Source organism: Cibotium barometz, chromosome 45, assembly GCF_041138505.1.
Source record: "Cibotium barometz isolate CiBa-2024 chromosome 45, ASM4113850v1, whole genome shotgun sequence".
Classification (NCBI taxonomy): Eukaryota; Viridiplantae; Streptophyta; class Polypodiopsida; order Cyatheales; family Cibotiaceae; genus Cibotium; species Cibotium barometz.
In genome coordinates this window covers 40,357,191-40,379,668 of record NC_141090.1, presented here as the reverse complement: position 1 = coordinate 40,379,668, position 22,478 = coordinate 40,357,191, and the positions used below count along the sequence as shown (strand labels likewise).

The 22,478-nt window shown below is 37.8% G+C and overlaps 1 protein-coding gene across 2 annotated transcripts; it reads right to left on the bottom strand.

Annotated features, from left to right (window-relative positions):
- Nucleotides 1-7,501: 7,501 nt before the first annotated feature.
- LOC147612756 (glutamate receptor 3.3-like) lies at nt 7,502-11,053 on the bottom strand. Of its 2 annotated transcripts, XM_086782855.1 has the most exons (5): nt 10,742-11,053; nt 10,347-10,633; nt 10,045-10,076; nt 9,530-9,948; nt 7,502-8,057 (listed from the first exon to the last, which is right to left on the bottom strand). In XM_086782855.1, the coding sequence occupies exons 1-5, from the start codon at nt 11,048-11,050 to the stop codon at nt 7,737-7,739; spliced, it is 1,368 nt and encodes a 455-aa protein (XP_086638981.1). In that variant the 5' UTR covers nt 11,051-11,053; the 3' UTR covers nt 7,502-7,736. The 2 variants fall into 2 exon arrangements, with proteins under 2 accessions (XP_086638981.1, XP_086638980.1); XM_086782854.1 differs by lacking the exon at nt 7,502-8,057 and having other exon boundaries at nt 8,233-9,948.
- Between the last annotated feature and the right edge of the window lie 11,425 nt (nt 11,054-22,478).

Genomic DNA, 22,478 nt, shown 5'->3' with positions numbered 1-22,478 from the left:
AGAAATTTAAAGGCCCGACAAAGAAGAAGAAAATAAGACAAAATCAAACATGGCATTCAAATTACCGAGAAAATGTCAGTAAAGAAAGTAATGGATTCCAAAGGTAATACCGCAAGCCCAAGGATATCATGAAGGTGCAACCCAATTTTAGATCCCATTCTCAAGGCCTCCCAAAGAAGAAGCGATATACACCCAGGAAGAAGTCTACACCAAAACAAAGAGCCTATCAACTAAGGTACCATGCTTGATACCCAAGAATTTATCAAATATGGGTACCACAAACCCACCTTAGGCTCAGGGACATTATGAGGACAATACCATCATAGGGGTGCCTGAAGCTATCAAGATTAATCAGGTTTCATCATAGGGGTGCCTAAAACTATCAAGATTAATCAGGTTTCATCATCAACTTTAACTTAAGGAGCCCAAAAAAATTCTGTGGTGTGGAGACCAAAGCAAAAATAGTCTAACCACATGGAAAACTCTACTTGTCCACACTAGGAGGAATTGCCTATCACTTCATCCAATTAAGGGATGCAATTGGAGCTTTAGGGTTGTACTTTTAGGAAAACCTACATACACTGTGCATTCAAAGGATATTAAAAAATACCCTTTTGTGAATTTTGACTTTATAAAATGACCTCTTTTTCTTTATAAACTTATGGATTTTTTTTCCAAAATTCCATTTAAAACCTCTTTATATAAGTAGATTTCTCTTTTTTTTAAAAAAAAAATCTTGGTTTAAAAAACTCCTCTCAACGATCACATGTAGTAGAATTACATATTTTTAAGTGAACCCCCTGAGAATTGGAGATGTCCCCATAGACCATCTACATGAACCCACTCTTTGAACCGGTAGTTGAGGTTGTAGAAGCTTAGTGGGGTAGACACAAGAACCTACTCTCCTAAAAATGAAGGTAGACACAAGAACCTATTGCTCACATGGTTATAAAACAAATGCTAGGGAGCCATAAGGACCATTTCCTCTACAAGGTAGAATGCCATAAGAACCTCCTGTAAAACACAATCTAGTGAATCATCACCAGAAGGAGTGCACAAGTCAAAGACTTCAATCACTATATGTATGCTACCAGGCGGAAAGATCAACATAAAAACTCAAATTTGACTCATGGGTGTTCAACTCCTAGCAATCAAATACTTCAAGGGTCGAATGACAAAAGATAGACAATGATTCCAAGTGTTTTCACCACGATGCTTCTCCAAAAATCATGGTAGTGATTCAAAAGTCAGGTCGTGTGCCACATCAGCAAAAGTCATGTCATTTAAATCTCAACAAACCATCACAAAGGATGGTTTCAAACAATGAAGCTTAAGAAACACGGAGTGCAAAGAAGAATCACCATCAGGTTGTTGCAAGATCAGGGTGTCCAGTTTTATCCAGTTTATGCTGGACTGGGACAATGCTTGGAGAGAAAATTTTGGGGGGCAAGGTACTTAAAATGAGATCAAGCAAATAATAGAAAATACACTTACCCTTAAATTAAACCAATATTACTTAAATTTATATAAATTAGTCTAACTAATCAAAATTAATCAAAAATATGATGAAATGATAAACAAATGATCTTTCCATATACTTAGAGTGATCCAATTTATTTTTCCATAGATGCACCATTACAAGTACACTAGTCCCTATAGGTTTTAGATGATTCACATCAAAAATGTAATTTTACTAATTAGATTATTAATATTTACAAGCCTTCTGATAGTTTGGAAGAATTTTGAAAAAGAGATCATTAAAAATCCAACCATTGGAGTTGTAATTTTTACTAACCACCACATTCTACTAATGTCTCAGTATCTACCCACTCTTTTGATCTACAAGATTGAGGATTTTAAGTGGTAGCTATTGTGGGTACAAAAAGTGGCATATATTATAACACTTTAAAGACCTTGAAATATTTAAAGAAAATAGACAAATATCTTAAAATTTTCTCAAAAAATCAAGTTAAGCTCCATATTATGTGAAGATCTAAGGTACAAAGTGGGAATCTCATATGAGTTTATATGTAAAAGATATTAGCATTTTATAGAATTAGTTCAAATTTGGGACAGGGTGTATACATTGACATTGTACCTAAGAAAATGAGGACTTTTGACTATCTAATGCTTAATGAAATTATGCAACTATATTTCCAACTTTGAATATGATGTTCCAACTAAAGAACTTGAAACGAAATTCCTTCATTTACTAGGAGAGATTAGCCACTAAAGGTAAACAAATGCCTGTTTTTTTACTGTTTACAGCGTGCCTGAGTGGACAAAACTGGGCACCCTGATCTTGCAACCACCCACTAAAACATCAACTTTAATTACCTTGATTTCGTAGTCAAACTAGATAGGAATCATGTCGTGGTTTGCATTCAATCCACTACCATGATCAGTAAATCGCACCAAGAAAGAATTACCCAGCTTAATAATCATGCTAATAAAGAATCACGTAGCTTAATCGTTTTCATATACAAGGATGTTACACATATTATGTACATCATTAGAATGAAGAAAAACATAAGTCTAAGCTGTCGTGATTTTCAAATCATGCCTATGTCACTTGTAGAAACATGGTCGCGATTCCTTGAGTCATGTCCACCAAAAATGATTTCAATGTCGGAGGTCACATATTACTTATGAAAGCCTACTACACTAACAAAAAAGAAACACATCTAGTGATTTAAAGTTTTTCGTTACCATGATTTTTGCCATACCATAAAAAATCATGCTAGTGTTGCCATGATTGGTTAATCACATTGTAGAATAATGGTTGCCAACATGTGTCCAAATGTATTCACATCATGCCAATTGCTTTCAAATGCACTTTATATACATTTATACATTCATTGATTGTGTCGCATCAATTCTCATCATGGCCATTTTTTTAAAGAATCGTGCCTGTGATTCTTTAAAATCAAGCTAACAAATCTTCATCCAAATGTTCAAGTACACAATATTTTGTCATTCTCTCATCATGTCTGAACGATTAAAGTCATTTCCTTGTAGTATACAAATCTTCATCTAAATGTTTAACTACATAATATTTTAGCATTCTCTCATCATTTCTAAACTACTAAAGTCATTTCCTTGCAATATACATGAGATATTATCACTGTGAATCACGTCCGTGATTCTTATCCCTACATATCACGCTAACTTGGCTATCTTAAATTCCATTAGAACCATCTCTAACATATGTTTCCCCTTTTTCTTAATTCATATTAATCATTATCTGGTGTAAACATAAGCTCTTCATCATCATGATTCTTCAACAATCATGGGTCGTGATTTCTAACAGTTGCAAAATAACGAAGGCTAAAACTCACTCAAATGTGCAACCACATCGCCACAGTGTTTCATTCCTACAAATCATTTTTTTATAATTTTAAACAAGTTTCACCATCATGGTTCTCAAAATCACACCTATTGTTATTCATTCATAAATAAGAATAGTCTTCAACTGGCCAATTATCCTTGTCTACTATAATCAAAGGAAGCAGTTGCTTAGTGAGTAGCACCTTCAAGGTACATCTCGGCATGGTACGACCCATCACCTTGGAATTCCTTAAAGTTTGATCTTGCCAACATTAGCAATAATTAGTCCAAATAGCCTCTTACCCTTTACAATAAATAGCTCCACAACCTCACAAGTCGACTAAATCCTTTCAATCCTCTCCAAATATTTATACAGCTCCAACAAAAGTTTAAGGACTCACCCCTTTTGTACTTAATTTATAACAACTTGACCAATGGTCAAAGAGAACATAATTATTCTTAATAGATAAAAAGGCACATGGGAAGTAAAGCACTTTAGGTCACTACAAAATGCTCAAATAATCTATAAAGGGACAAATTAAACCAAAAAAGTGTGCTCATAGGGCTTGCTTGTTAATGCTCCTCCGGACCTCTACCTCTATTTTTCTATTGCTAACAGCCATAGAATCCCTGCTAACCTCAATAAATATTATAACCTTGCATGTAATTTTTAAAACAAAACAAAAGTTAAAAAAGAGAGCAATCACACATAGTGGCCCCCATCTCAATTTATGATCCTATCTACTATTAACTTTTCCTTTACTAACTAGCTTCTTATTCATTCCTCTAGAGGATTAAAGGCATGCAACATTTACTTATCAACATCAAGCATACATCTACCCCTCGACAAAGTCTTCAATGAGGATGTGATCGATATCAGGAAGGGGCGGATGTTAGCCCATTTTATGATAAAAAAGGTTTGAAACACCCAATTATATGCCAAATCATGAGTAATCTACATAAAATTTCAAGGATAGACACACTAAACTCATGTATAAACTAGCCATGAAGTGATGGTATCCAAATCTCAAACTTGGACCAGCATTATAAAGGTCTAATGGATAATTAATGGTGTTTCCTACTCTAAGAGCATGTGGTAGTAAGCTATGATGTGCCCCCTAGTTTTGTAATGCATCAATGTATTATTAGATGAAGCAATGTATAAGCAATAGGCTAAATAGAAGCTTTGGGTGCATGCCTAGCCACGGTTTGTGTGTGTGAACACTTATGGCCATGTATATAAGGTAATTTCTCCAATAATCCAAGGACACTCTCCCATTATGCAATTGAGCTTTCCCTCTTTTGCTAATTATTTGAGGTGAGAGGAGTTAGCAGTGCCCAATAGTGCAACATGATAGTGTGACAACGCTCACAGGAGAAGGCAAATGGTAAGCTTCCCGGGTGGTGTTGAGCTTGGAGATCTCAAGGGTTACTTACAAGCTTGGCCATCGGAATGATCCCCACAACATGTCGAGTTGAGTAGAGGTGAGTGGTTCCCTTCAAGATATCTCTTAGCCTTAAGGATTACGAGCTTGGAGACCTCAAGACTTATGAGCTTGGCCATCAAAAATATCCCCACGACATGTTGAGGTGAGTAGAGGTGAGTGGTCCCTTGAAGCTATCTCTTAGTCTTAACATTACTTTCTCTTTATAATTGTAGAGAGAGATTTTATATGTCTTGTCATTCTGTCTCACACTCTACACCCTTGTGTAAGCATTGTGTTTGTGTGAGTGTGGCTCTCCATTCTACAAGATCTAATAGTGGTATTAGTGTAAAGCTTTTTCATAGCTTGATTTTTTATTTTCTCTATACTATGTGCAAGCTTCCATACCGTATGTTTAAGCTTTCAATAGCTTGTTTCAATTGGTCCATAAAAACAAGCTACACAAATTTATAAGTTGTCCATAGCTTGTTTCTCTCATATAGATTTCAGTTCTTTTTTGTAGTGTGGAGATTAGGCAGCTACTATAGTCATACCTATAGTCCAACTACAAAACATGCTCTAGAGTTGACTACTATAATCGTGCATGTAGTGCAGCATTAGGTGGCTTAATTTGATAGCAGGTAGCATCAGGTGGCTCAATTGTACATATGATGCAGCATTAGAAGGTTCAAATCTATCGTTGTAGTTCCTCTATCAATTATCCTCCATCAAAATAGCTCCGACAGTTACCACCACTTCACCACAATGCAACACGTGGCAAATAAAATCCACAATCGTTTGCAATTCTCTAAGATTTCAAACAACTATCAATTCACCTAATTGAGCAATTGTCAGTTCGAGTAATTGCCAATAGTTCAATCGTTATCTTTTACTAATTGTGGCTTCCTTAATTGTTGTCCAATTGCCCAATTGTACTTTTTCAATTGTCCAATTGGTCATCGCCAAATCGTTCGATCGGTTATCTCTAATCATCTAATTAGAGATTCTCCAATAATCCAACTAGTTGAGTCCAATCCTCCAATCACAATTCTCCAATAATCCAACCACTTGAGTCCAATCATCCAATCACAATTCTCTAATGTTAATCTAAGAGTCCAATCATGCTGATTTTTACAGAAGTTCAATTGAAGATTCATCCCACTATCCAATTGGAAATTCTTCATCTCCAATCCATCAATTCTTTATCTTTAATCATCCCTCGGATAGCTTTTGTTTTGCATCTTTCCTTCTAAAATTCACCAATAGGTCAGGTATGGCAAACAACTCTGTAAATGATTTGTTGGGTATTTTTTTCAAATAGGATAAATTGAATGGATCAATTATTCCCTATGGAGTTTTATGTTCATAAATTTCCTAGTTACAAAAGTCCACTGGGAGCATTTCAGTGGTCGGTGTGATGTCGCCTTCCTTGGTGCAATTTCTTCAGCTACTTCTCAAACGGGTTAGGGGGGCAACAAATCCAATAATAGGTTGCTTAAATTACTATGACTAAAGACGATAGGATTTAAATGATACACTCAAGCTTTGGTAATAATTATCTTGTGAGTTAAAAGGTTTATTGTTCTACACATTTGCTCTTACAGAACATCCATGCTTACTTGGAACACTCTAGAAGTTATATATCAGGCTAAAAATGATGCAAGGATTGCCTATCTCAGAAGGCAACTTGACAATCAAAATATGCAAGAAAAGGGATCCATGAATGAACATTTAACAAAATTACAAGACTCGAGAGAGCAACTTCTAAACATTGATGCAGCCATTCCTAAAAAGGATATAATTAATCTCACTCTTAATTCATTTCATTGCTTGAATCTTATTTGTGGTTTGATACTTCCCTCCTCCTTTCTTTGAGAGGCAATGCAACCCCTCTTACCCATGAGAGGAGGTTATTAGCTCACTATTGCAAAGAATGTTTTTGAGAGTTCTAGTAGGAATTAAGCTATAGTAGCCAAGGATAAGAGCAAAATTTTAGTGGGCTAAGGGTAATTCTGAACAACCAAAGAAGGCCGGTACTACAAGAATCCCAGCCATGCAACTAAAATTTACTTCAGACTTCAAAATAATTAGGCACATCTAACATGTTCAATCTTCTATTTCCAAGACATTCATCATTGTAGCTATTATTTTCATAAGAGGGAAGAATATTTGAGTGTTAACAATTTATGTGTAAAACAAGGAGTTGTATTTTAATGCCATTTTAAATTAGAGATAGAGGTTTAGCAATTACTATTTTTTTTAAAAGAAGGAGTAGTGTTTTAATGCCGTTTAAAATTAGAGATAGAGATTTAGCACTTACTAAATTTAAAAAAATAAAGGAGTAGTAGTGTTTTAATGCCATTTTAAATTAGAGATAGAGGTTAGCACTTATTAAATCTTAAAAAAATAGTAACATGTAGCTTATTTGTTTTTATGCACTAAAATATCATATTTTAAGTAGCTATAATAGATGACATTAGAAAAATGACAAGTAGAAATATAGGCATAAAGAAGAAAAAGAAAATTATCATGATGTAAGCACATAGAGGTCCCATTTTTAAACCATGCACATGCAAAGCAATTGGATCTTATACATAGGCAATGTGCATGGACACAAACATACAGGATTTGGCAAAAGATAATTGGTACCCCTTAACTAATACTTTAAACTTATGACATATTATCTTATATGCACTTACATCCTTCCCAATACAAACACTTCAACATAGGATTTTTTTTTAAATCACCACTTTTTCTGATACTCTTTCCTCTATTATGCGTAGGTCAATTTGACCATGTCACTTTTTTCATTTTTACACCTTCAAGTGTGCCTTTATCTCATTAAGTGAACTTTACGCTATGCATTTTGCATGTACACATGCACTATGCTATGTATATCATGTGAGTTCATCCTTTACAAGTGGCTATTGGGGCCTCCAACTGGAGCTCTTGCTGCTTGCAGTGGTTTGTGGTGGACAAGGCTCTTCAATTGGGCTCACTTACTCTTTCTGGAGTATCTTGTGATGGATGTAGCTCTTCGATTGGGCTTACTTGCTCTTTCTTTCGACTAAAGGCCTCCAAACTCCACCCCAAAATTCTCAAGAAAACACATACACTATACAACACAGCTATGATAATGAAGAGGCCTCCAAAATTTTCAAGGGGAATGTAAGTTCCTGTACTACTTGTGATGCATTTTCCAGAACCGAGCCAACTATCCTTGATGTTTTGAAGCTCACCATTCTGCTCTAAAGAGATAATGGTTAGTGATATATCATCTGTTAAGGAGGAGTTTTTTTGAAATGCCTACATATAAACAAAAACCCATTTGATGTTAGAGTATGTATAAGAAACACTCATGTAAAAAATTACAAAAACACTATTTTTTTATTTTTAATAACATAATGACTTTCATATAATGGTTAATCACCATGGTAAAAAATAAGATGCCTCCATGAATATACAAGTGCAGGTGGGTTGGTGCTTATTCCTCCTATATAAATCCAAAATTATAGAAAATGGGGTGAATGTTTTAAAAAAATGCCCTAAAATGTCTAAAACTGGGTGAATATATTCTAAAACCATTCAAAATGGCTAGAAATTGGGAGAATATTTTAAGATACTGAATGGTTTTTTGTGGAAAAACCCTAAAAAATAGCCAATTGACGAAGATTAGTCCCTATTTTTTTCCTTGTTAATCACTACAAGCCATTCAAGATCATGGAAGGCTATGTAATGAAAAGACTCATTGGTAAGCAATGGAAATAATTTCTCCATATGAAACCCAAAAGCCCAAATCCGAGAAATGAAGCACCTTATGTGTTCACAGTAAGAGTTAACCTAGGGATCTTAATAAGCATCCATGCATGGACACTCTCCCCTACCTTTGCAACAAAGTCTCATAAATGCAAAGTGTAAGTTGGGCACTCACAAACATCCATGTGAACACTTCCCCCCAACTTTGTGACAAAATCTCATATAGATGAGAAATGCAAGGTCCTTCATAAAACTCCACATTTTATGGCAAAATCTCTTTTGCAATTGCTAGTTTTCTAATTTCTCAAGGTCTGTGGAAATGCAAGCGAACACTAGCCATCCAATGTTTTGATCCAGCAGGCCTTCCAGGATGGGAGGTTGTTTGGGGTAGCTTAGGGAATGCTCTCACGCTACTTAGGAAAAGTCGTCTAATTTGTGTAATGTTTGTGGCGGTGGGAAAGTCGTCTAATTTGTGTAATGTTTGTGGCGGTGGGAAAGTCGTCTATTGTTATGGGCCGGCAACAAGTAGCTATTGGTGAGAAGAGGCCAAAATTAAGAAAGAAGACAAGAGTGGACACCTCATGGCCTCCTTTTTCTTATCGTCTCTCATCAGATATGGCCTCCTTTTTCTTATCGTCTCGCATCAGATGAAGAGAGTATGTAGGGGCCTTGGGGACGTTTTCTGCATAGGCTTCAACTGTGGAAAATCTCTCAATCTCTCTCTCTCTCTCTCCCTGTCTCCCTGCAAGTTCTTTATCAGGATTCAGGTTAACTGTAGGTAGGTCGAAAATCGGGATTCCCCTCCCCAAAAACACACAGGGACGTCTCTCTCCTCTCTCTCTCTCTCTCTCTCTCTCTCTCTCTCTCTCTCGCCTTTGTCTGCAAGGGATTTCTCCCGAGGCATTATCTTCGATCACTGCAAGGGTTATGGGATCTCCCGCAAGAATGGTTATGCAAATACATGTGAATTTATAATAATGATCAAATCTAAAAACTGGGCAGGAGAGGTGTGCTGCACTCACAAAGCCAAAGCCTCCAAAGTAGGCGATTTCACTGCCGACGGTAGTGTATTGGCATTTGGAGTTGAGGAAGGTTTGGATGTAAGGGGACTCGTCAAGTATGGCGGCAACTCCACCTTCGCGCAGAGCGGCAGGGCCCAATTGGAGGGCAGCGTCGTAATCTTGCTCGGTGATCAGCTTCACGAGCCTGGGTGGCCTGATGTAGAGTCTCTGCTCCAAGTAGCGTTGTGTGAAGGAGCCGTCTTGGTATCCCACTGGCAAATTGCTTTTCTGCAGATCCGCAAAGTTCTGTATGGTCGGACTCGGATTCTGAGCTGCGAGTAGCGACGCCAGGCTAGCTGTGTAGCTCGACGTTAATATGAGTACCAACATCAGCCAACACACCGTCAATATTCGCCCTAGCCTTGTCGAAATTTCGGCCTCTGCAAATTACACATCATTATACATCAAATCAATGCGCTCTAACTTGCATGGTCACCCTGTCAAAAGCAGCTAATTATTGGCTTAATAAAGCTTACTTTGTGAAAAGAAGAGAGTCATCGCCGTAAACCTGCTCATGATCAGTACACGAAGGCACTTAAGGTTAGATCATAGCAGTAACGCAGCATTAGATGGGTGAAAACCATAGAATTTGCAAATAACAATCCTAATAATAGCAAGGCATAATTAGTCTATGGGTACTGCAATGGACACATACTCTATTATAAGCAATCGTAGCCAAAATATCCATGCAGCGATTGATTAGTGCCTAGATGTATACAGAGCGATTGATTAGCGCCTAGATGTATACCAAGCGATGGATTAGTGGCAGGGTACTAACCAAAAGACATTTGCAAGGCGAGTTTTCCAGTGTAGTCCTTCTGTTTGGAAATGTGCGTTATTGTGTTCCAAGATGAAGATGACCAACCCCGTGGAGACAAACACTGCCCCAATGCTCGCCCACAGTTCTTGAGAGAAAGGTTGGAGGAAATTCCAAAGCCGCCCGGAGCTTGCATAGTTAAAAGGCACTACCATAACCAAGGAGGATTGTATGTAAGGCTGTGTAAAATCCACCACCCTCATTCTGTCTTCTGTGATTGTAATGTCAGCCACCACCCCATCAACTTCCTGCGGAGGAATATATATCAAGCCAATTTAGGAGCTGCAGGAAGGCTTAAATCAAACGATCTTTACCAAGTAAGAAACATAGATGGCCAAGAATGCAGTCCTCAGTACCTTGTCAATGAGCTTCTGCACCATGGCATTGTAACTGGGGTCGTTTACGCCGTCGCCGAATCCAACAAATTCATAAGGGAGGCTGTAAGGCAGTCTGTTGACGCATCTTTCAAAGACTTCAACTGAGAAGCCAGAGAATGTGAGGTTGTTGGGAGGCTTGCCCTCCCAAGAGACGAACTCTTGGAAGCCAAGCTTGAGGGGGACAAGAATCTTGAGAGGCGCTGATGGGGGATTCTCTTGGGACTGCACAGCTAAGGAGACCCAATCTATGGCGATCACGAGGAGCAAGGCCAGCTTGTACACAATCATGGCTACCAGATCTACAGCACTGAGTCTCACACCACCCACAGGCAGCCCCTTTTATATTGCTAAACTTCATATTAAGATTAACGTTTAATATTAAGATTAACATGAAGCCCGTTGAAATGTCAAATCGTAGAAACCACACATGATATTAAATCATATAGCTATAACTATACTATGCCACGGTAACAAATAACGCTTAATATTATATATGTATTGGAAAGCACCACCAACCATTGCGTTGACTTCCATGCAAAGCTCCAAGTGCAAAGTGTACCTCCTCTCCTTCGTTGACAAAAATGTCAAAATTGACATCTTTCCCCCATTTTGACAAAATGTCCTTTTTCGAACTTATCTCAAGAATTTGAATAAGTCTTCTGACTTCAAGTTTTTTTTGAATAAAAAAGATCCGATAAAATCATATTCCTCACGTTAGTTGAAACAATAAATAAAAATTGTGCCTATGCCTCTCTACCAGGAGGTCTTAGGTCAATTCTAATCTAGTGGCATCTAAATTTTAAACATCTCTCTCAATTTAAAAAAGAAATAGTGGAAAATCAATGGCTTGGCCAAAGAAAAGAACTGAAGATGCAAGGAAAGGATCTAGGGATAGGGTAGAACCCAATGGTTGCAATCTTCACAGCTAGACTTAATGGTTGGAGTCTACATAGGTTGCTCCTCAATGCTTAGAGTAGCCATAAAAGTGCATGAAGAAAGCCACGTGAAAGCTTATATAAAAAGCTAATAGCCCCAGAAAAGGTAGAGTGCATATTATGTCAAAAAGCTACACAATAGGCCATAAATGACTTATATAGTCACTTATGCTAAGGACTCATTCCCACTAGCCCATGCCTAAGCCCATGCAACTATGCCCTGCTAGCTTGCATGATCTAGTTGTATCAACCACGTTACAAAACCATCCCCTCCTATATTGGTTTCGTCCTCGAAATCAAAGGTGGTCGTGCATACAAAAGCATATACAGGGTGCTATATACAAAAGCCAAATGAAGAAAAAACCTCCCGGATCAAATCGAAATCCAGGTAGTTGCCTAACCATAACCATACACTTGGATCACACAATCGAAAGGTAGTTACCAAAGATACTTGGAACAAGGATAAAGTGTTGCCCACTGCACATTTGAAAGATGGCCACCAAGGATACTAAAATCAAAAGAAAATCCGAAAGAGCCTGGTGCTCTCTATTAGGGTTTTGTGAGTGAGTGAAGAAGAGGGAAAAATCTGGTTTTTGGAGCTTTCCATTGAAAGCTGTGGAGCACACCAACTCAAGCAGATCTGAAATCTAAGGTCCATTGGTGAGTGGTACTATCCTTCTTGAGTGGATTGGAAGTGATTTAAACAAGATTAGAGCCAAGACTTGGTTGCCCCATGCAAGAGAAGACAATTTGAGCTTTCCATTAAAGAATAGAAGCAAGAGATGTATGTGATGTATTTGACACCAGGGATGCATTAGCAATTGGATGTGGAGTAAGAGAAACTTCAGAACTTGCAATATCTGAGATTTGGAGCAAATCTATGCATTATAGAAGAGGTCAAAATTCTGGTTTGAGAGCTACATAAGAACAGAGAATGTATGCATGAAATTGGAGTCATTGGAGGTTCATTCTATGCATTGATGTGATTAGAGTAAAGCTTAGACTTCTCTATCTCATCCCAATCACTTGCCATAGCCAACCAACCAGCATTGGAGTGATTAAAGCAATTACAATCAAGCTGAAAATCAGCATAGAAATCCACATGGGAGCATAAAAATTGAAACAAACTCAAATGGAGGTATATCTTGTATACAAGAAGCTTAGAGATTGACCCCCACATATGTGTGTACCTTTGGATAGAACCCACAAGCACTCATCTGAAGGCATTGATGCAAAAAAAAGGATTAAGAAGGATTAACAGGTCCGTTAATTGAGATTAGCAAAATAGAGGAGATTAATCATGAAATTAATCACTCACTTGGTCAAAATTGATAAAAATTGATCTTATAAATAGCTATAAAAACTTGATATGAAGCCAATGAATGCTAATTGGGCCTAAGATTTGGATGCATATTGAATGAATTGGAAGCGGATTAGTGCCGGTGTTTTGTTTGCAAGTTCTCGACCAAAACAAAGAGCTAATTTTTGGCATGTAATTGATACATGGTGACCTTGGATGATATTTATATGCAACATGGAGGATTTATGGATGTCAATGTATATGTTCTACACTTGATTTGATCAGTTCTTATAATGTGCACATAACAGTGAGAGACAATCTGGGCATAGACATATCACATAACCTATGTCATAGGTGGTCAGAGGTGATTTACATGTGGGAATGGAGAGCATTACATGGCTTTAAAAATCCCAAGATGCCTTTTTATCAGCATAATAAATGTTTTCATGGTTGCATGGTTGTGTAGTACTTGCAATGTTTGCTTCATGTGTAGAGGTGCTAGCAATGCTAGCTTCACCCTTGTTATTATAGCATTTTTCTACAAGATGTCCTAGCTTTCCACATGTTGTGCAGCATTGGAGATTTGGTTTATCCTTATGGTAGAAATTCTTCATGACATGGCCAATCCACAACAATGAGTACATTTAGGAGGTTTGACGTTCTTCTTTTGAGTGAGATATGCTTGATCCAAGACTCCATTGTTGAACCGTCCCTTCAATTTCTTCTCTTCTGCTAAGAGAACACTCTCAATTCCTTCCAAAGTGGGATCCTTCATGTACTTGATAGTAGGCATAATGTTGTTGTACTCATGGAGCATGGATTTGAGTAGAATGGTGATGGCATCACCATCTTTAACTTCCTCCTTGATGGCTTCAACTTGTGTCATTAAGTTTTTCATCTTGTTGATGTGTGAGGCAAGTGGTTCTTCCATAGTCATTTGAAGGCTAAAGAATTCAACCTTAAGGCGTATCTTGTTATTGATGCTTTGAGCACAAAAAGATTTATTGTGCATATTCCAAGCTATTTGAGATGAATTCCCATTCCCAATGTAGTGTATATATTCATCTTCCAAGCCTAGTGCAATCAAGCCAAGAGCTTTGTCATCCTTGTTTTGCCAGCTTATTTCAAAATCCCTAGTAGTTGGTTTGGGAATGGAGCCATTGAGAATTCCCCAAACTCCTTCCTTCATCAATAGGAGCTTCATATTTACTTGCCATATGTGAAAATCATGGCCATTAAACTTCTTAACAAGCAAGTGCGAAGATGTATCCATGAGGTCGTACCAATTCAAATGAATTTCAATGGTAGTATCCAATTTCAAGAGAAAGGATGATGCAAGGTCTTACTTAGGAGACTCTCCCAAGCAATGTCTGATGCTTTACAACAAAGATTAATTCTTAATGACACTTGATTAATGCAAAGATTAAGCAATGCAACTCTCCCCTTAACAAGAAAATGTACCCTAATTTGGAGGATTAAATTGAAGCATGAAATCAAAGGGTATATAAATCTAAGGTGATAGAAAGTTATAGCAAGACCTTAATTCTAGTTTAGCATCATTAATTATAGTGGTTAGATCTATTAATCTCTAATTATCAGTTGATTAGAAAGAACATGAAGATTTGGGGAAAACTGTGAAATTAACCATGGAAGGTGAACATTGATAAAATTGGGCACATGTACCTTTTGTACTTGATGAGGAAAGAAGCCTTGTAAAATCAATTGCATTGATTTGTCCTCTGGTTAGCTCAATTTTGCAGTGGAACATGCACTGAATGAGTGCAATTTTCAGCGTGATTTGCATGAGACTAGTGGTGTGAGCTAATGTGGTGTAGCACCACGTAGGGATGATTTTCAATGCCCTAAAAGGGATTTGAGCATTGTAGGAGATTTACGCTAGTGACACGCAGCCAGCTCGACAGGGGGTACAATCAGTTGTATGCATAGACGGGAAACAGTAGTATGCGCAGCCAACCAGCTGGGTGTATGTCTAGGGGATGTACGAGCATGCCACAGCTCGAATACCAATGTAGTATCATGGGGCCTCGTAATATGAGGTTAGTAGTATGATTAGTAGAGGTAGATAGAGTGATTATCTTAATCTAGATTAGTAGCACTTAATGGCAACACAATAACAATGTAAATGAGCGAAATAGAGTGTATGGTTGCATTGATTTGATGCCTCTTAAATAGGCTGAGATAAATTGGATTAGCTTAGAGATAATGATGTGATTAGGTACTAATGACTTTCACAATCTTCTCCTTCATTATTGCCTTGATTATCTCCACCTCTTGCTTGATTAGAGAGCCACGAATATATCTAATGCAAGTGGATGTAGGCGTGACTTTTGTAGTAGTAGATGTATAAGCTTATTAGTAAGAGTAAAAGGGAGAAGATTAATACCTCAATAACCTTTGAGATTTGGTGGTGATTGAACTCAACCTAGAGGATGCTCATGTGTGCATGTGATGGAGCATATCCAGCAGCTATCCCTATAGGCTTCTCTCCTGTGTCTGCTGAGGAAATTTTCTACTGCATTCTAATTGCCGGGAGTGTGCACAATGGTGAAATGAAATTTTTGCAATAAAAGCATCCACCTTGCTAACTTCCTTATTAGATCTCGGTTGTTTACCAAATCTAGAGTAGTGCCTGATGATCTACATGAAACACAAATTGATTGCCTACTAAGAAATAATGACAAAATTTGTTGACTGAGTAAATCAGTCCTAGAGCTTCTCTTTCAGGGGTGCTATAAATCTTTTAGCATTTCACAGCATCTGACTAACATATTATATTGGTGTGTACTACCCTTCTTCTGTCTACTGCATCATAAACACACTTCCGATGGTGGCTATGCCCGATGCATCCACAAACACATGGAATTTCTTGTTCCATTTTGGTGGTTGAATTATTAGTGCACTAACAAGCATTTTCTTTAGATTTTGGAATGCCGCCATGCATTCTTTAGACCAAAGAATTTCGCCCCCTTCTTTGTGAGACTATATAGTGGTTTAGCCACATCAACAAGGTATCTGAAAAATATGTCGTGCTATTTTATTTAAGAAATTTGTTGAGCTTCTTCAAGTTTTGAGGTGGAACTAGCTTGACTATCATCCTGACCTTTACCAGATTAACAACATTCCATCTTTGGACACTATGCATCCGAGCAGTGATCTGCTCCTAACAGAAGTAAATGTACATTTCATCAAGTTTAGCTTTAGCTTGGTTTGTCTGCATCTTTCCAAGCATAGGGGGGTAGCTGAAGACAATGAAGTCATCTCTACAATCACACACTTGAATTTTGTTAGATAATCATAAAAAATTTATTATATTCTGGAGTCCGAAGGCCATGACATTTGAAGCGAATGCTCCCCATTCTGTGATGAATGCAGTTTTTTCCTTGTTCTCAAGTGCCATCCTCACCTGATTGTTGTATCCATTGAATCCATCTAGGAAGGAATACATTTCATGGCGGGCTACAGTATCCATTATGGCATTTGTAAGGCAATGGAAATAGATCCGGTATGGTAGCTACATTCAGCTTTCTATAATCTACACAGATTCATCATAGATTCTTAGCTTTCTATAATCTACACAGATTCTTAGCTTCCCATTTTTCTCTGGTAGAATCACTATTGGATTCAGTCAAGTTTCTTTCTCAATTGGATGGATGAATCATAATACCAACAAATTTTTAGTCTCCTCCTTGACTTGTTGGCATAGTTGGGATTCATTTTGTACCTTTATTGTGTGATCGGAACTGCATCTTCCTTCAGATTTGTCTTGTTGACCCTTGTACCTTGCGAGGCTTATCTTTTCACAACTTTTCTTGTTCTGCCATCATGTAAGGATTATCTTCACACGACACTTAGATTCATTTGACTCCTTGCAAGTCTTATATTCTTGTGGCACTTCACTTGAATCCTTATGAGGCTTATCTTCTCGCGACACTTCTTCATTTGATGCCTTGTAAGGCTTATCTTCTCGTATCTTTTCTTCTTCTACCTCCTCTAGTCTTTTCTTTACTCTCCCTAGACCTTATTCGATCTGAGGGGTTTTCTTCTAACTTCCCTTATGTGCTTCTTGCACCTCCTTTGACACGATGTCTCTGACTTGTTTTTGCTTTTTCCACTCCATGGTGGTTTCCTCCTAACTGGCTGGTTCATTTGACACAATCATCTTCTCTTTTTCCTTTTGAGACCTAGTGATTACTGCCACAGTTAGTTGTGCATCTTCCAGTTTCTTAATTTTAATCACATTGATGGACGGTGTTGTAGCATCTGCCCATCGTACAACTCTTGTTGGTGCTTCTAAAACAACTAACAGTGGTTCTTCCTATGGCCAAGTGTTAGACAATAATAACATTGGAATCCATTCGACTACCTAGCACTACCTCTCACTCACCCTTGCCCTTGGCCATAGTAAGGTCTGTATGGTGCTAGTTAGCAACCATGTGTGTTGCTATTATTAGTGCATTGACGGCTATGGTTGCATGATTCCTAACATTATATATGCAATTTGATGTCAGGTGTGTAAAGGTTTGGTAGATGGCGCAGGCTGGCTGCATCTTGCATTTTTCTTTCAGATGTTCCTCATTCTTTGCAGATCGAGCAGAAAACACCTATTTTATAGTCAGATGAGCTGGGGGTCTTTTCATAGCCCCCACAACGAGCTTCTCTGTAACCTTCTTGGCTAGGACGTTTTCTTTGTCCTTCTTACCCTTGTGTTTTCCTCTTCGTATTGGTATCCTCCGCATCTTCCAACTCAGATTTTGAGTCTTTTGATTTTGACTCGCTTCTAGAGTCATTGTTTGAAGAGTCATACTTCTTTCTTTTCTTTTTCTTGGACTTGTTCTCTAAGCCCATATTTTATTTTGCTCACTTTCCTACTTCCACGAGCCTGTTGAACCCTTCGGTGTCGATGTTGGTGATGGCTGTTTTGCTGTCGGCTTTAGTTTCTTGTTTAGACCATGTAGGAATCGGTCCCAAGAACTACTTCTGATGGTATGTCTTCTAGAGATAGCCTTGCACACGGAGAGTGAAAAACTTGGTTACCCAATCTTTGACTTGGCAGCGTCTTCTATTTTAGACTTCTTAGCTTGTCTTACAGTTCAGAGTTAGTTTTGACAGTCCAGAACCTTTTGAGTGAGGAATGCCTCTTTCAATGCATGGAAGGTATGGAAGTGGTTCGGATCATGTTGGGACACCCATCTAGTTGGTATATCTCTGAATGTGGCACGGAACTCATCTCTCTTTCTTTCATTTGGAACATTTTGCCCAGTGTGATTCACCTTCCACATAGCCTCGAACTTTGGGCGTGTGTGTCAAACCTTAGCCTTCTTACCCTTGTATCGGTGGGGTACTTGTTGCTTCCTCCTTGGTTAGCCATTTGGTTTTGATTGATGTTGGCGAGAGGGGAAGCATTTGCCAAGACAAGAAGGGCGTACTAGTGGCAGTTGATGTTGCACTAAGTTGGCAAGAAGTTGTCTTGCTATAGCTTCTATAAGAAGTGCCTCTCCCGTATATATTGGAGTGCTACACCATAATGCTTCCTTAGTGAGTAAATGGTGAGAGTGAATGGAGTAGGATCATCGAAGTGTCTATGGTCAATCCTATAGATAAGAAATTCACTACTGATTGAAAATGGATTTATGAATGCCTAAGCATGATGGGCTCAAAACTCATAGACTCAAACTGATCACATAATACATAGAAAACACAGATGCTCACTCTCTCACTTGCTCACTCAGATAGTACTTGTTGCTATAGCTTCTATAAGAAGTGCCTCTCCCCTATTGGAGTGCTACACCAATAAGTTTCCTTAGTTGAGTAAATGGTGAGTGAATGGAGTAGAATCACCAGTGTCTATGGTCAATCCAATAGATAAGATAGTCACTACTGATTGAAAATGGATTTGTCAATGCCTAAGCCTGATGGGTTCAGAACTCATTGACTCAAACTGATCAGATAATGCATAGAAAACACATATGCTCACTCTCTCACTTGCTCACTCAGATAGTACATAATGAATAACATTCAGACACTCTGTACTACTATGCTCACTCAGATAGTACATAATGAATAACATTTAGACACTCTGTACTACTATGCTTCTCAAACTCGTACAAATTTACTCTGTCTCTATATCTTACTCCTATCTACAGATATGCTCACTCAGATAGTACATAATGAATAATATTCAGACACTCTATATTACTATGCTTCTCAAACTCGTACAAATTTACTCTGTCTCTATATCTTACTCCTATCTACCTCTTACTTTATTATCTTGGAAGGACTCTCTTTCTTGTCCCGCCATTGGCCTTTCTGTTCCAAAAACATTCTATTACAAGGCTGCATATGATTACAATGTATGTGCATGACAGACAATTCTTCATGTCCCACCAGTCTGAGGCTTTCGTCAAATGATCAACAATGGTCAAAGTGTCAGTGGTCAATTTGGCAGACAAGATAGTCACTTACCAATTGAAAAAGGATCTGTCGATGATGGGTTCAGAACTCACAGACCCAAACACTAATTAGACAGTGCATAGAAAACATAGATGCTCACTTTCTCACTTGCTCACTCAAACAATACTACACAATGAATAATATTCAACACTGTATTAATTTGTGTGTTTCAAACTTGTAGAATTCTACTTTGTCTGTCTATTATCTCTATTTTCTCTATATCTTACTCCTATCTGCTTCCTACTTTATTATCTCGAAAGGACTCCGTTTCTTGTCTCATCGTTGGCCTTTATTTTACAAAAACATTTTGTTACAAGACTGTTACAAGAAAATACATATGATTACAATGTATACGCATGTACAGTGCCATTTACTTTCAACGTGTCCAACGACTAGTTCTTCAAGTCCCACTAGTCCACGGCTTCCGTCGGATGGTTAACACTCACAATACTATTTTGGGGGAAGGATTTAGGTATCTCTTTATGGGGTCACTCATAAATATGTAAGCGTGCAACGTGGGTTCAACAGAATGGGTTTTTAAAATCCTTTTTTTTCACATTTTTTACATACATAAGGGTACCCTTTAAAGGGGGTATTCATAGGTTGAATAGAAAAAGAGTGTGATTTATTAATGAGAAATTCACATATAATGGGTTTTACAAATAGGTCTTGAATGCACGTGATATATAGAGTTTACACATAGTGAACCCCCCCCCCCCCCCCCGAGAGGTATCTTTAGTCCAACTCATGCTCACTCTGGTTGCACTAGATGCAAAATGACAAGACCTACAGGTTTGGAGTTATTTCTCACATACAGGTCTCAATGAGGATTATAACTTCGAATGTGAATTTTAAGTTACACTTGAGGAACTAGAAGAGTTTATCCTGGTAGGTCTCAACACGTGGTACTCCATTAATGGAAGCAAGCAAACCATCTTCTTAGAAACTCCTAAAACATCCTTCACATTGCTCCTATATGAATGGAGGAACCCTTAATTGTTGAAAGTGAGAACATAGAGACTGAGCTCATCTTGTCATCAAAGGAAAAATAGCTAGATAATCTCAACAACTTGAAGCTTATGAACCTAAGACTCTAGAATCTAAACCATTACAATGGATTCCTAGAATACAAAATGGCTTTGAAATGAGCTTGGGAGAGTCAAAAGCATTCAATCACAAATCTATCCTTATAGGCAACACAACCTCATGACATATGAGCGATGACATTGTATAGGCAAGCCAAACTTGCAGGCTCATGAATGAGATTGGGAGAGTCAAAAGCATCCAATCATAAATCTATCCTTATAGACAACATAATCTCATGACATATGATAAATGAGAAATGACATTGTATAGGAAATCCAAACTTGCAGGCTCATGAATGGATTGTATGGAATGATACTCAAGGCATTCCATGTCTAGGATCTTTTGAATGCATGGTTAAGGTGGATTCTAACCCCTAATATTTGTGTGTTACACTATGTGCTAGAAGCGGATTTTATCCTAGGATTGGATTGGGCTACCTTGGTGTAACCTATACCAAACTTCGTTAGCCAAAGATGTGCCATGAAGATTTCTAAAAAAGAAGCGATGCAATTATGTAACAAGGAAGAAATAACATGCAGTGGTGGTGCCATTCTGTGAGATAAGGAAGAAATAACACTCAATTCAATGGTGGTTCCATTGTGTGACAAGGAAGAAATAACACTCCACTCTTGTCTTTATGACCTTTTCTAAAAGAGACGATTAGCCTTTACATCAGAAACACCTCTCCTGCTATGAAGACCCACCCTCTCCATCAAAGATACTTTGTGATGAACTCTCTAAATCAACCATATCTCCAAAGAAAGAACCAATGCCAAATCTACATATTTAGAGTTCTCAAACTGCAAATCTCCATGAAGGTGACCATTCCATTTCACCAATTCTCGGAGGAAGGGCCACATCTTTTGAAGGAAGAGTTGTTCACGATACAACCATTGTGTCTTAAGAACTTGTTATACCAAGGAAGCAACAAGATCTCAGCCACAAAACCTCATCTATAATAACCACTCCTAGAAACAATTCCCAATCACCAATGGTCAAACCCATGTCTAATAAAGAGCGCAAGGATGAAAAGCATCAAGGGATTCTCATCATCAATAGCCTCTCTATATTGCCACCTCTATTATCGAGGTTATTACTATAGCTAACAAAGGAAAAGCTATCATCGTGAACTCGTCAACGATAAACCCTCTTGACAAAGTCCCAAATTCTATAATAGCACATGAGATTGAATCTACAATTGGATTTGGTAAAATTCAAGACATAACCTTAACATCGACAGGCTACCAAAACCCATAACAGAAGTGTCACCAAATCAAATCAAAACATTTACAAAAGCTTCAACTCCACTTTGGAAAGTTCATTCTTTGCCAAAAAGAAGACCATCAAGATATTTTCAAAGCAAAAGGTGGGTGAAAAAGTGACTACTTCAAGTACAAGGATTCTATAAGGATACAAATCTTGGTTGGCTACCTAGTTAACCTAAGTTGCCTTGAGGGGTTCACTTAAAAATATGTAAGTCTAATACGTGCAGTCATTTAGGAGGGTTTTTTTAATCAAGAATTTTAAAAAAATTACAAAAATCTACTTTTCTAAGGGGGTTTTAAATATCATTTTGAAAAAAAACATAAGTTTATAAAGAAAAAAGGGTCATTTATTAAGTCAAATTCACAAAAAGGTATTTTTTAATACCTCTAAATGCACGTCGTATATAGGTCTTCCTAAAAGTACACCCCCTGAGTAAGCTCTATATTCACATAGAGAAATTTAAAGTCCTGACAAGAAGAAGAAAATAAGACAAAATCAAACATGGCATTCAAATTACATACACAAGAAAATGTCAGTAAAGAAAGTAATGGATTCCAAAGGTAATACCGCAAGCCCAAGGATATCATGAAGCTGCAACCCAATTTTAGATCCCATTCTCAAGGCCTCCCAAAGAAGAAGCGATATACACCCAGGAAGA

Excerpts from the sequence above, each read along its gene's own strand:
- LOC147612756 (XM_086782854.1), bottom strand. The coding sequence starts at position 11,050 with ATGATTGTGTACAAGCTGGCCTTGCTCCTCGTGATCGCCATAGATTGG. Across the intron at positions 10,077-10,346 it reads CGCCTTGCAAATGTCTTTTG|GTTTACGGCGATGACTCTCT; the intron begins GTTAGTACCCTG and ends GATCATGAGCAG. Across the intron at positions 9,949-10,044 it reads GACTCTCTTCTTTTCACAAA|AGGCCGAAATTTCGACAAGG; the intron begins GTAAGCTTTATT and ends TGTAATTTGCAG.